At 40.9% G+C, this 15544-nt stretch overlaps 1 protein-coding gene across 7 annotated transcripts in view; it reads left to right on the top strand.

Moving 5' to 3' along the window:
* Positions 1-13: 13 nt before the first annotated feature.
* The window catches only part of LOC140586879 (uncharacterized), a 42281-nt gene continuing 26750 nt past the window's right edge, over positions 14-15544 (top strand). For all 7 annotated transcript variants that reach the window (XR_011988677.1, XM_072708359.1, XM_072708363.1 and 4 more), the window contains exons 1-4: positions 14-224; positions 5655-5756; positions 8777-8817; positions 8928-9046. Coding sequence is in view for 6 of the 7 variants with exons in the window: in XM_072708359.1 (XP_072564460.1) it covers positions 47-224; positions 5655-5756; positions 8777-8817; positions 8928-9046 (440 nt within the window). In the remaining variant the exon portion in view is untranslated. The remainder of the gene's footprint in view (positions 225-5654; positions 5757-8776; positions 8818-8927; positions 9047-15544) is intronic.

The raw sequence follows: 15544 nt of genomic DNA, 5'->3' as shown, positions 1-15544 counted from the left end.
GATTTCACAGGCCCTGAATAGCAATGCCGGCCATGGGAACAGCCTAATGGCCTTCCGCACACGCTCCAAGCGCCCCTTGCGGGATGTCCCACTGGGTCAGCTGGAGGCAGAGCTCCGTGCCCCTGACATCACCCCGGACATGTACGAGTATGACTCTGGCCCTGAGGACAGGGAGTGGACCCAGTGGCTGCAGGGTCTCATGGCATCAGATGTGGAGAATGAGGGTGAGACTGAATGGTCCTACGGGCACTGTTGCTGTGTGCTTTTTGGTGAAGAGCTTTTTGGTAAGGCTGGGTATTGGCAATTAGATTTGATTCCGATCCGGTTGAAAGGAATGAGTTATGAAATACTACATAGTAGATTTCCATATTTGGAGAGATGGAACACAAATTTACAAATGCAGAGTCACTGGAAACAAATTGTGAAAAGCACTAAAGAAAGGCCAAAGACTATATATATATATATATCTCAAAATATTTTTATTTGAGGAACGTATTGTTTAGGGCTGGGAATGGACCCTGACCTCACAGTTTGATTCGATTTCGATTCCCAAGTGCCAAATCGGATTACATTCTATCCAAAATAATCTTGCAAAAATAATATAATAATAATAATGAAATTTATTCTTATACAGTACTTACCTGTGATTACACCACAATATTTCGTCCACACTTTTCCCTCTGCAGTTCTTGTATCTAGCCAAAAATAAATTCTACCTTCATACTTTTAGTTGCTTTCAGTTGCTTCAGTGTTACCCATGTTTGAAAAAACACATCATTAACGATATTCTCATAAATGACAGCAGGTCACATTCAATAATATGTGTTTTCTGTCAACATGGTTTGCTTTTGTTTCATTTTTATCTTGCTTTTCTATAGCATTATTTTGCATTACTATAATCAGTGTACTGAAAATCATTGATGTGAGAATAGAGCCCTACTTAACTTGCTTACATTCACGTGCTTGGAATACTCTATTACCATGACTTAAAGTGCACCAAGATAGTGGGGTGAGGCGGTTGTGCAATACTATTGCAACCCTCCTACAAGTGAGAAAGAAAGTAGTGCCATCGATAAGATAAGAGGACTGATACTAGTAAAATTTAGCAAAAAGTCACTGGTAAAAGGAACAAATTTACTACATCAATTATGACATTTTGTGAATCGATTCCGAATCTTCAAAACCAGGGTCACGATTATTCATAAAATCAATATTTGTCCCCACCTTTCCTTTTTATAGGCCCTTGCGAATCGGGTGAGGGTTACCAGCAGTGAGACTTGGTGAGCTGGCCAGAGCAGAATATCAGCATTACATTTAGGGGCGTAACGGTATACATTCACAGCTTGGTTACAAACCTTAGTTTTAGGTGCAGTTTCGGTACAGCAGGGAAAACGGAATTTGTTTTGAAATGATGTCTTTATTATTATAACTGTATATACAAACAGAATTAGAAATGGTTGTAAACCAACACCAATGTGTCTGAATAACAAAACCTCAGAAACATTTATTTGCATATTATAAAAATATTATATAACAATCATGAACTAAGTGAACTGAATCCCATCTAAATCCCATGTTCTATACTTTAGGCAGAAAAGTTGGGGTAGTAACCAAAAGACAGTCATTTCAGTTCAATTCATTTCAGTTCAATTGTAATTGAGAAATTGTAATATGTAGCATATTCATATTACAGTTTCTCAAAGCACTTTACATTATCCCCGCCCAAAGCCCAGTGATCAAGCAAGAAGCAACAGTGGCAAGAAGAACTCCCTAGAAGGAAGAAATCTTGGGAGGAACCAGACTCAAAGTGGGAACCCGTCCTCCAGGGGCTGAGAGAGGAAGTCAAATGAACAAGATGGCAAAATCCTAATTTACATAGTCCAAATTTTAAGATGTTGATGTTAATATGTGGGGGGGATAGGCAGGTAATGGCAGGCAGGTGCTGTTGCTGCTTCTGATGGCAGGATGAACAGTGGTACAGCAGCAGGGAAGGAAGGGGAAATGTCATAGGCAGAAAGGGGGTTAGGCTGGAAGGATGTCACGGGTAGTAGGGGCGTCCCAGGCAGCAGGGTAGGCAGAATATCTTAATTTTTATTTTTGGTCTCCAAGCAGCACACTCAAGGAGGGGTGGAGGGAAAAAGTACTTTAGCCAAAGTAGGGGAGACTAGGGGCAATGAAAAAGTTAGGTGAGTGCAATATGTAAGCTCCGGCAGATATGGCTATGGCAGCGTAAGTAGGAGCAAGAGGTAAATAAGAATGCAGGCATGGGGAGTCCCTGAACATCAGCACTCCAGTTCCATAAGGGAGTGTGAAGTTAGAGTAACAGCACTGGCAGTTCAGTTCATCCAAAGCCAATGGCACCGATCCCCACCCAGCTCATTCTGTAGGCCTGACTGGGGATGAGCAGTTAGTTAAACCAGATTATGCAGTTACGCAGTCAGCTACTGTCCATTAGGTTTTCTATCCTACATGGTTTCTTATCAGCCATACCTGTTCTCAGGAAAATACCAGAAGCAGGTATGGCTCATCAGAAGCCAGGTAGAATATAAAACCTACTGGATAGTAGCTCTCCAGGGCTAGAGTTGGAGACCTCTGCCCTATAAATTTGACCAAAAAAGTGTGTTTTTAGCCTGGACTTGAATATTGAGAGTGAGAATCTCGCACATCCACTGGGAGACTATTCCACTTCTGCAGAACTCTGTAAGAGAATGCTCTGCAGCCTTCCGTAGTTCATCTACTCTAGGTACTAATATCCTGCTTCTTGAGATGAGGCAAGCTCAAAAAAAAAAATCTCTAAGATATTCTGGTGCAAGACCATTCAGTGCTTTATAAGTTAATAGTACTATTTTGTAATCAATCCGAAACTTAACTGGAATCCAGTGAAGGGAGCATAGAACAGGCTTATTATGATAACATTTTTTTTTGTTTTTGTAAGAACTTTGGCTGCCGCACTTTCTCAGCTGAAGTTTATTTAAGGATCCAGATGGACAACCAGAAAGGAGGGCATTACAGTAGTCCAGTCTGGAAGTTGTAAAGGCATGTATTAGTGTTCTGCATTATGGAAAAAGAGCATTCCCGGATGTTTGGCTATGTTCTGTACATGGTATAATGCAGTTCTAGTAATACTTCTTATGTGAGCATTGAAACATGGTCTCCTGGTTCACTCAGTTGTAAGATCTCTGACCTCTGTTAAGCTGAGTAGGTTGACTGTCAAGGTTGAGGTTGTCAAACTTATTTCGAGCAGCGTTAGGACCAACTACCAGTACTTCCATTTTTTCTGTGATTAACATAAGGACATTTTTTGCCATCCGACACAGGATGTCTAGTAGACAGTCATCTAACCAAGAGAGTTGGGATGCATAATCTGGTTTAACAGACATATTTGGGTATCATCAAAGCTGGTCTAGTGTTCTATGACCAGGATGTTCCTCCCAGATCCGAGGTTAGACCAATGGACAGACCCACCTGTCCAGGTCACAGGCACATACTTTCCCAGAGAGGCTGAGGATTGTGATCCCCCTAAAGTTGGAGCACATCCTCCAGTCCCCTTAAAGATTGGGACCCGCCCACCCCAGTCTATCTATCCAAAGGCACTGTCCCCAATCTCTACGCAATGTTGAAGCCCAACAACATCAAGAGCTTTCACAAACTCAGGGTGAATTTCATCCACTCCCGGAGCCTTACTGCTGAAGTGTTTTTTTTTACTATTTCAGAGACCTCCTCTGAGTCTTCCAGCTTTACTTCCTCAGAGGAAGGCGTGTCAGTGGGATTCAGGAGATCCTCAAATATTCTTTCCACCACCTGACTATATCCCCATTTGAAGTTAACAGTTCTCCCTCCCTTTGGTAAACAGGTAAAGCCCTACTACCCCCTCCTGAGTTACCTGACAAGTTGAAAATACCTTTTCCATGGCCTCACCAAACTCCTCCCACGCCTGTGTTTTTGCATCAGCAGCTGCCAAAGCTGCATTCTGCTTAGCCTGCCAGTACCCGTCACTTGCTTTAGGAGTCCCACCAGCTCAGAATGTCTACTTCTTCAGCCTACCTGCTGCCCTTTACTGCTGGTGTCCACTACTGGGTTTGGGGATTGCCACCACGACAGCCACCAACAACCTGTTGTCTACATCTCTGCACAGCCACCTAAACAATGGAGTCCCAGAAGATCACTTACTCAAGCCCAATGTCCCCTGTCTCCCTCGGGATACAATAGAAGTTCTGCCAAAGGTGCGAGTTGATGATCTCGCAGACCTCCTCATCCACTCCCAGCACACTTCTTCTTTGTGTTTGGGTGTAACTGGTCTGTCCAGCATTTTCCCCCACCATCTGATCCAATTCACCTCCGGATGGGCATCAGTTGACAGCTCCTCTTAGGCCAAAACATTTGGACGCAGATCTTATGATACAATTACAAAATTGCTCATTGAGCTGTGGCCTAGGGTACTCTGGTGCTAGGTACACTTATGAAAACCAGTGGTGTTTGTTATGGACTAACTGTGATTAGCACAATGTCCAGTAACAGCACACTGCTCAGGTTCAGATTGGGCAGGCCATTTCTCTCCATCACATCCTTCCAGGTATCACTGTCATTACCAAATTGAGCATTAAAGTCCCCCAGCAGAACAATGAAGTCCCCATTGGGGGTGTCTTCCAGCATCCCATCCAAGTCTAAGAAGGCTGAATACTCTGAACTAGTGTTCGGTGAATATGCACAGACAATAGTCATAGCCCGTCTCCTGACTTGAAGTCAAAAGGACGCCACCCTCTTGTTCACCTGGGTAAACTGCAACGTACTGACCCTGAACTGGGGGCTAGTAATAGACTCACACCTGCTTGGCACTTGTCATGGAGAGCAACTCTAGAGTGCAGTAGAGTCCAACCCCTCTCCAGGAGTTCTAGGGCTTGAACCGTGTGTTGAGGTGACCCTGACTGTACCTGCCTCATCAGCTCAGGCTCCTTTCCCACCCAAGAGGATACATTCATGTCCCTAAAGCTAGATTTAGTAGCCAACAATTGGTCTGCCAAGGAACTCGCCTTTGACTCTCACCCGATCTACACCACACCTGACCCTCATGGCCCCTTTTGCAGGTGGTAGACCCATAGGAAAGTGGACCCAGGTTACCTTTTCAGGCTATGCCCAGCTAGGCTTCATGGATGGAGGTACAGCCAACAGACGTTTGCCCTTGAGCTCCTTCAGGCCTGGGTTCAGGGTGGGGTCCCCAGTCTCCCCAATCAGGGTCTTTTGTGGCCATTTTTATGGGGCCCTATGTGAATCACACTTAGTTTGACCGCTCACCTAGGACCAGTTTCCCTTGGGAGACCCTTCCCGGGGCAAATCCTGAGAACATAGCTCCAAGGATTATTGAGGCACACAAACACTTCCGCTACTATAAGGTGGTGATTCATGAAGGGGGTTTTGATTCTGTGGTGTATATACAAACTTTGTTTTTATTAATGTACATCTTGATAGTCAGTTGCTGATTTACTGTTAAATTATAATCACCACTTGATTGGTTGGCACTACGTGTGCGGTTATACAAAATTAATCAGCATTCTTCAGATTCAAGAATTCAGCAGTGTTGTGGTATGATGTACTTTAGCAAACACTCTGACTGAGTGTGCTAACCACTACATCCTCTCTTTATTGTGCCCTTTCAGAGGAGGCAGATGATGATGATGACCCAGAATACAACTTTCTGGAGGACATAGACGAACCGGACCTGGAGGACTACCGTAATGACCGGGCAGTCCGCATCACCAGTGCGTATCTCTGCATCAAGAGTTCTTTGTTTTGAATGACCATACAAGATAGGCCAGGAGACAAGAGAAATGAATAATGTTTTAAAACATATGGATTCCACAAAATTTCTATATGCACACATTGTTTATTTCAGATATAAACATGTCATAAGTGCCCAGAGAAAACTGTTACATTAGAATTATGAATATTCAAAAGTAGCTACCAACCAAAGATTTTAAAAGACCCAAATGAAATATTTATGGAATACTGATCACTTCAATACCTCGTTTCCGCCAACGTGATGCTGGTGCTGGGTTTTTTCCCCAATCTGGAACTGATCCCAATGCGTTTCCACCGCAATAAACTAGCCCTGTGTCAGAGAAAACAGCACCAGCATGTAACCACAGAAAAGCTTGTCTCAGAATTCGGAACTGTAGCGGAAGAGAGAGTGCGACTGGCTAATGTGTCCAAATCTTCTGCAAATTTTCTGCATACCCAGAAAATTCAGTCCATAACCGATATAATTTTGTCTAATGTTGCTAGTGTTGGCAGTGAGTCAGTTTGCCAACTTGAATAGCAGAATAATGTTACATTGTTTTTTCATTCTGTGGAAAACAAAAGATCAATCTACTGGCCAGATTTAATAATAAATTATGAATGTAGTAAGTTGCATGAATGAACTATTGTGGTGCTTGAGTGGTAAAGAGATCATGGGGTGGACAGCAAAGTTCAATGTTTTGCACACTATTTTAATTTGCGATCTTTAAAAGGACAGTGGTAAACGGACACCCACAGGATTCATGGTGTTCATATGTTTCTTTTAATGACAGCAGTTAATATAACATAAGAAAACATCAGAACATTTTTTATGACAATTATCCACAAAGTGTGCAGCTTTTGTTACTGCAGTGTATCTTTCTGGGCTTAAAAAAAATGCAGATATTTTTGTCTGCTTTTCAGGTGGTTGACCTGACATATTTTCCGATGCGTGCTCTCTGTTCGCTGGTGGGAGTGTTCTCACCTGTGTGTGCGCTCGCATATCTGTGTGTACGCATTGGGGCGGAACTCCGCCATGCGCAATACAGAGAGCAGAGGAAAATCATAAACGTGCAACCGTGTAGAGACCAGGGTGTCCACGGGGTTTTAAAAAGTATTAAAAGGTAGTAAATCATATAAGCAAAAATTAAAGCCATTAAAAAGTATTAAAAGGTATTACACGCAAATTTACGAGGTATTAAATTTTAGATTTTTTTTAACTACAAATTGTCCATTTGTGTTTTAAAGTTTATCTGCAAAATTTCTCGCAAATTATTTTAAATGTGGATTAGCTCATTCCTTCATTCATAGATGATCTCTGTGATGCTGACATCATATTCGCTGGTCGAGCGACGTCTTAAACAGTTTGCGCGCTGAAGTACATGTTGGCTGCTTACACTCAGAAAAAAAAGTCATAGTCATCATGGGTAAGTGCAAATTTGCACGTTAGTGGTTAGAGGACCCAGCGTTTAATGACTATGGAACTAAATTAATGACAAAAGTCGTTGATGGAAAAAAAACACGTTGAATTACACTTATCGAATAAAAACGCATTGCATTAATGACGCTTTGAATTTTTGGGGACTGTAATTTAATATGTGCATACATTTAAACATTGAACATTTCAATCGTAATTTCATTGCTTAAATATTCAGTACAAAAATATTCGGCTTCCAAAATTCAGTTCCAAAAGATACGTATTTTAAAGTGCATGTTTATAATTCAACCACATGAATTCAGTTAATTTAATTTCGCCTCAAAATAAATTTCAAAAGAACAAATTCAGTTGAAAATATTCCATGTGTTTTATTCGCATCTTTATTATTCAAGCAGTAACATTCAGTCCTCTTATTTCTGCTTTACAATATTCAGTCCCGTTATTTTCGCTGTTTCAAATACGCTGCCACAATTTCAGGTTTAAAATACGATCCGAAATTCAACCCTCTACATCCGGGACTAGCAGGATGAGCCATAGATTGCCGATAGAGTTCTCTTCGGGAACCGCGATCAAAATGGAGCAAGCGATCAGTACAAGTACTGATTGACTTGGCAGCAGATTTTTGTTGATTGTGTTATTTATGTTTCTTGTCGTTTACTGGTCAATACGATAACTTATTGCAACCCCAACTAGTAGGTTTTTATGTAAGTAATTCGCTAGCTGCATTAATTATCACCAAACGTATCTTGCTAACGTAATATGCCTGCAGGCAACTACAAGGTTTACACACCAAGAGTTTAAATCAGCGTGATAAATTTATGATAATGACAGTCAGCGCTCTCTTTTCGCATATGCGATGCACAACTCATAAATCAGGAATGCATGAATGAGAGCAGTTAGTCAACTGGTGCAAATTGACAAACTCATTGAAGAAAAAGCCAAACAATTAAGGCACTTGCCATGAATAGCCTAGTGGATAAAGATATGGACTTGTGACTGAAGAAGTTAAATGCAAGATGTTTTCAAAATCACAGTCACTAAATTTATTCTGTTGACCCATGTTCGCTATTTAAATTCTGTTGTACAGGCCAAAATTGTGTAACATTATAAATCTTTAAATCAGTTTGAAACTTGTTTAAAAACGGTTGCAACTCAATGCCGTGCGGGTTTTAAAAAATATTGAGAAAGTATTAAAAAAGGTATTAAAAAGTGTTAAATTTAACCTCTGGATTTCTGTATATACCCTGAGAGACAAAAATGACAAACTGTTGTGTAAATAAGATAAATAACATAAGGCTATTTACTTTGTTTAATAAAAGGACAATGTATAGACCTGTTCTATAGGAAAGATAACCTTAAATGATTTCTGTTGTGATCTGGCACTATATAGAAGATAAAATTTACTTGACCTTCAAGGGAGGGTGGGAGGTGCTGTTGGGGGGGCGGGGTGCCCCCCTAATATAATGGTCGGGGAAACACTGGTATGGAATGAAGTTGGCTGGTTTATCTCCATGTTGACAACTTTGTTTTTCATGATGTCATACCTCTTTTATCCTACTCATACAGAAAAGGAGGTAAATAAGCTGATGGAGGAGCTGTTTGAAACGGTAAGGTTCAGCAATAATAATGTTTTATTGTTATAGTGCCTTTCTCAAACTCAAGGATGCTTCACAATATGTTCCATGTTATATGTTAAGGTCTTTCTATGCTTTTTTAGTTCCATGATGATCTTGGGGTCCAGGATGTTGATGAAGAGTTGCATGAAGAAGAACAAGAAAAGGATGAAGCAGTATCAGCAGCAGGGTCCCCAAAATTCAACATCCCACAAGCCATCAGGTAAGGCTTCCTAAATTCTGTAGCTAGCCTCGTAGCTTAGGCAATAGCCTACCCACAAAGTTGGGAACATGAAATTGTCCAAAATGGCTTTGAATGCTGCAGCATTGACTTCCTTTCACTGCAACTAAGACAAGCCCAACCCTTGAAAAACAACCTCACACTATAATCCCCCCTCCACCAAACTTTACACTTGGCACAATGCAGTCAGGCAAGTACCATCCTCCTGGCAACCGCCAAACCCAAACTCGTCCATCGGATTGCCAGACAGAGAAGTGTGATTCATCACTCCAGAGAACAGGTCTCCCTTGCTCTAGAGTCCAGTGGCGGCGTGCTTTGCATCACTGTATCTGGCGCTTTGCATTGCACTTGGTGATGTAAGGTTTGGATGCAGCTGCTTGGCCATGGAAACCCATTCCATGAAGTTCTCTGCGCACTGTTCTAGAGCTAATCTGAAGGCCACACAAAGTTTGGAGGTCTGTAGCTATTGACTCTGCCGACAGTTGATGACTTCTGCACACTATGCACCTCAGCATGCACTGTCCCCACTCTCTGATTTTACGTGGCCTGCCACTTTGTAGCTGAGTTGCTGTTCCCAATTGCTTCCACTTTGTTATAATACCACCAACAGTCGACCGTGGAATATTTAGTAGTGAATTTTACGAATGGACTTCGCATCCTATCATGGTACCATGCTTGAATTCACTGAGCTCCTGAGAGTGACCCATTCTTGTTTGTAGAAGCAGCATGGTGCTTGATTTTATATACCTGTGGCTATGGAAGTGATCGGAACGCCTGAATTCAATTATTTGGAGGGGTGTCCCAATACTTTTGGCAATATAGTTTATATAGGTCGAAATTAAATATATTTTTAGAGCAACATAAGGAGAATAAAAAGAACAAGAGTGACTGATTCGAGTGCCTGTGTCACAAAGCAGCGCTGACTGCCCACCTATATATATAATGTTACAATAATCCCGCGGTTGTTACTTGCTCAAGAAAACGCATAAAAACTCTCAGAAATAAGATTGACTAGCTGCAACCTTTTATTTTGTGATGTGAGAGAGTTTTCACTGAGGAAATGCAGTAAAATACATCATTCATGGATAACTGCAAATTTGGGTAAGCAGTAACTCTGCAAATTACAAAATAGCGCTTGTTTTCTAATTTTGATCGCTACTGTAAATACTTCTTTATAAATATATGCTAACTGTTGGTAACTAGGTTCTTTTAGTATTTTTCTCTACCTTTATGGAGTTTTTTTTGCATGTTTAAGACTAAAAAGCAATAGTTTTATTTAACTTACATTTCTCAAAATATATATTATTGCTTAAAATAGTATAGATTGTATTTGTAGGAAATAACTTAAGTGCATGAAACACTTGAAATAGTAAATATGGCTCTGCTTAAATTTACAATGCATTGTAGCACTTGCCCACATGCCAGCGTGTCATGGGTTTTCAGTCAGATCTGATAGTTTTTTAAACCAGCACAAAACAAGCTGATTGTTCTTAATCATGCTAGAATAGCCCATTGACAGGCTAATTTGGGTATGGTTTAGGGGTGCACCGATTGCAGTTTTCTGACCGATCAACGATCACCGATCCTTAGGCAACCTTACCTGCCGATCTCGATTTTTTTTTGCCGATCTTGTTTCTTTCATAACTAAAAGACAGTTACTTCAATGTTTCCATTTTTATTGAGTAAATTGATATGAATACTCACAAAACATGAGGTAGTGTCCTCAAATATAAATGAACATATAAATGAGCATTGCTGTTTGAAGTACAAAATCATATTTTTTCTTCCAGACTTTAATTTCTCTAATTTTGTAAAAAAAAAATATATATATAGCTGTTATGACACACTTGTCCAAAAAATAGGGAGGGAGGCAGCCTGCACTGCACCTCTCTCGGGAATGGGAGAAAAGGCTGATTTAAAAGCATATAACTAAGATCGGTGGATCTCATGGGAATATGGTCGATTTCTGATCCCCTCAAATTAACGTGATCGAGGCCGATCGATCGGTGCGCCGATCGATCGGTGCACCCCTAGTATGGTTAGTTCCCAAAGTGACACTCATTCATATTCATGACCACAGCTGTTTGCTCAGGTAGAGACAATTGAACAGAAACAGTGACCTACTTAAGTTATAGTTCTCTTTTTATTAAACTAAAAGGAATTTGTAAATGACTTGCAGGCAGGTGTTGTGCATCGCACTGAATGCACTTTAGTTATAATTTTACTCTCATTGCTGCTGGGACATTCTGAATGTTTAGAATAAAGATATTTTTGTTAAACATTTGTGCTCCTTTTTTTACCTTTATGAAATCAAAATGGAAATTGATTAGAACCAGAACCTTAGTGGCACATGGACAGCCACAGTTCTGGTGAACCTAATTACATTGAAACATGTCACAAAGAGGCGGGCTTTTAATAAAGATTGTTTTTTATGAAGTGGGGGGAGTGTGAAAGGGGTGAAAGGTGGGTGTGTCTGGGAGGAGTAGGGATTTCACTGGGGGGAGAGGATAGTGGGACCATACAGTAAATGCATTAATTTCATTCTGACAGCATCCAGTTCCTAAAAGTTTGTTATATTGTTTCTGGATTTGGCTGGACAATAAGAAGAGAGTAGTGTGAGTAAACCTTGTAATAACAGAACACATTTCATCTTGTCAACATTGTAGGAAATCCTCCAGAGTAGGTTCCAGACCCCTCGCAACCCTGAATAGGATAAGCGATTACAAAGAGTAGTTCGTTACGCATATATCAGAGGGACGTTCTCCACCAAATACATATGATATAATATCTCTTAAATAGATGAGGAAATTATGATTATTGTTTTACATAACCGATTAATCAAGTTAAGTATAGAGTTCCGTAATTCCCGGTCTCACTCAGGGGGCCAACCAGGACGGAGTGGTTATGAGGCTGTTTTTGTACAGAGCAGGGAGTTTAGATTGCATATTCCAGTGAAGAACAATGCAAACATAATTAGGCACTACAAACTTTTGTAGACATTGACACAAAATATTTATTATTTATCATTACCCTGCTATTTGCCCAAAACTAACTTTTGACTGACTGACAAAACAGTAAGCAGTGTTGGGAAGATTACTCTGGAAATGTAATTTGTTACAATTACAAGTTACTCTATTTAAAATGTAATAGTAGTGTAACTATTTCAATTACTATATGAAAGTAATGTAACTTGTTGTGTATGGCCACTAACAAAGAGATACACGGACTCAGAGTTGCCGTTCCTACTGCTCTCTTTAATGCAATTGCAACAGGTAGATAAACAGTACAACTTCCCGCGCGCTCTGCACATACAGATCTCCCCGGTATATATATGAACCACATTACCCATAAAGCAATGGTAACTAATACGGTGGCTTCACCAGCCCGTAATACACAACATAACTAATTACATTTGATTACTTTTCTAAACTATGAATGAATATTCTCAACCGTTAACCATTTTAAAATTTTGTAACCTGGTAGTGTTTACCTTACAGCAGTACTAAACACTGACTACTGTCAAACTCCTTTCAATACATGAATTAACATGATTATAATTGATCAATTTAATAAAGATACCAAACATACCATATAGGCCTAATAATGATTTTAAACAACGGGTAAGAATAGATCCTCGCTTCATACTAAGTGAAAACCCAGTCATAACATTAATGTTACATAAAATGTACCTAAAATGTCAAAAAAAAAATGTTAAAACTCAGCCTTCAGTTATTAAATTCTAATGTGTTCATAATATACACTTTTTGGGAGTCAAAACAAGATAAACTACGAGTGATTTGACCACTCCGTGACGCTTCAGGATTACATTATGATACAAACATTTTATATACTTGCGAAAATAAATGGTTCCATTTTACTTCTGATCTGAACAGTTCTTGCATCAGAGAGGATATGAAATTTCAGCTGATTGCGTAATCACTTACTCTGTTTTGAAACATTTTTCAATCACAAATCACGGAGTAGCCTAAAACTGTCTTCGCAGCACTGTAAAATAAAATGGTTTAGTAATAAATATTAAAATATTAAAAATATTTCAGGTGGAAAACTGACTATAAAGATAACTTTACTGCGGTGTCATAGGCCCTGTTCACACCTGGTATTAGCATGCGTCCTAGGTGATCCAATCACAAGTGGGTAGTGCTAAATACAGGTGTAAATGCATTGAAAATGCATTAAGATCCGATCGCTCAAACCACATTCGGAGATGGCCTGGGACACATATGGACACATTCTTATAGCAGTGTGAATGCGAATGTGTCCAGGGCTGCATTGAAGGACCACCAACTCAGCTGACATTCTTGTGTAGGCGCAATACGTACATACTCATTAGACGCGCAAATGGTATTTGACATATGATTTATGTCAGAACGTATGTGAGTGCAGAATGGGCCACTGTGTATGTGAATAACAATGCATCTTTTTTTCTAGAACATCAAAAAATAAGTTTGAATCTACTGGGAAGTTGGTTTTATATCAGACTGTCGCGACCCATTCGCATGGAAACGTCAAAGTGTGCATCATTAATGTTACACGCAAATTCGGGAAAAATTAATTGTGTGAAAAGTGATTTATTAAAGATAATTTGAAATTTGCACAGATCATGTATTTAGTGCGCACTTTGATGAAGCTTCCTTATTTATATCAAAGCTGCTCCACACTTTAATTAATATTAGTGAAACGTGCCAGTAAAAATTACATGAATGCAAAATTAAGGCATGTAGGTAAGAACGTGTGTTCAGGAGCCTAGATAATGGATATGTTAATAGAAACATATAATAGTGTGATTTACCATATAGTTTTATATTGGGCTGTCCAGGAATTTGAACTCCTGGTCAGAAATTCAGTCCCACTCCAGTCCTGACTACTTCACTTCTTTTACTTAACTTGCTCCAAGTCAGATATACAATTCAGGGTATCAGACAAAACAATGAACCTCTTCGTTGAAATTTTCACAAATTTTCAGCTTCATTAGTTATGATTAAAAGACGAAACATCATATGGCAACCAGCATAATGCATTACAGACAACCCTTTGCCACTCAATAAAAAGTACTAACTGAAAGACCTTTTTAACACATATTTGTATTGTGTTGATGCGGTATAAAAATGCCTAGCTACAATGGGAAAAGTTGAACGTTATTATGAAATACAGTTTGAATTATTTAAGAAGTACATTTGCATTATGTGCAATAATATTTTATAATAATGACTGTCGAACGAAAATCACAACATTATTACAAAATACAATTTAATTTTAGTTATAAGAAACACCTTAGTGATGCAGCTTGGACACATCCTCAGTGATGAACCCAGGGTCACAGGGTGTTTTGGGTCTTAGATTATCAGACACCCTCACCTGAGCGACCAAGCAGTGCACTAAGCCATATGTCGCCCCTTTTGATCCACAGCCACCTAGAGGCTTTCTCCGCTGCCTCGCAGATGTTTCTGGTGGCTTTCCTTTCTTGAGCACCTCTGATTCCAAGCAACCTGAGTGATCGGTGCAGGCTCTGTCCTGGGAATCCTCTGCAGCCAACCTCGATTGGCTCGCAGCGGGCCCTCCACCCCTTCCGCCTGCAGTCCTCCACCAGTTCCAGATACTTTTTCCGCTCAAAAGCTTCCTCAATCCTGTCTTCTCAGGGGACTGTGAGTTCCAGTAGCACCACTTGCTTTGTACTCTCTGATGTTAGGACCATGTCTGGCCTGAGTGTTGTGCTGATGATGTGGTCTGGAAACTTCAGTTGCCTCCCCAGGTCCGCCTTCAGCTGCCAGTCACCTGCTGAGGATAGCAGACCAGCTGGGGCCTTTGACTGTGACTGAAGCTTCTCCCCGGCCCTGACGAAAACAATGTTTGGCCTTGCTATGGGCTGGCGCTTGCTTTGCTGGATTCCGGCACAGACGGTGTCAGCTACTGCCTTCAGCACCTGGTCATGGCGCCATCGGTACCTCCCCTCTCCCAGTGCTTTCGGGCAGCAGCTCAAGATGTGCTCCAGCGACCCTCTTGCAGGGCACAGAGGACAAGATGGTGCTTCCGCTAGCCCCCAGCAATGCAGATTGGCTGGGCTCGGTAGGACATCATACACTGACTGGATCAGAAACTTGAGTCTTGCTGGCTCTGACCTCCAAAGTTCTGACCAGGTGATTTTCCGAGTCAGTGCATGTTCCCAATTTATCCAAGCTCCCTGCTGATGCATAGCCGCCGTTTTACTGCGCCGCTCCTCTTCCACCTCTGCTCGAACCTCGTCCTGAATCATCTGCCGTCTGTCCCTCCCCTGCGCTTTGTCATAGTGCGGCGTTTTATGGCAGCCGAGTCCTGCTCGCCCAACCGCCACAGACCCTACTAGCACACCATGCCGCAACCTTGCCTCTGCCAGCTGGACTGCCTCCTGCGCCCTCCACTTCCTTCCAGTCCTGACCTCTATGCCTGCAGAGGAGACTCTGGTGTCGGATGAGTCTCTGTACA

This window comes from Paramormyrops kingsleyae, unplaced genomic scaffold (assembly GCF_048594095.1).
Source record: "Paramormyrops kingsleyae isolate MSU_618 unplaced genomic scaffold, PKINGS_0.4 ups78, whole genome shotgun sequence".
In the NCBI taxonomy this organism is placed as follows: Eukaryota; Metazoa; Chordata; class Actinopteri; order Osteoglossiformes; family Mormyridae; genus Paramormyrops; species Paramormyrops kingsleyae.
This window is presented reverse-complemented; position numbering and strand designations above follow the sequence as displayed.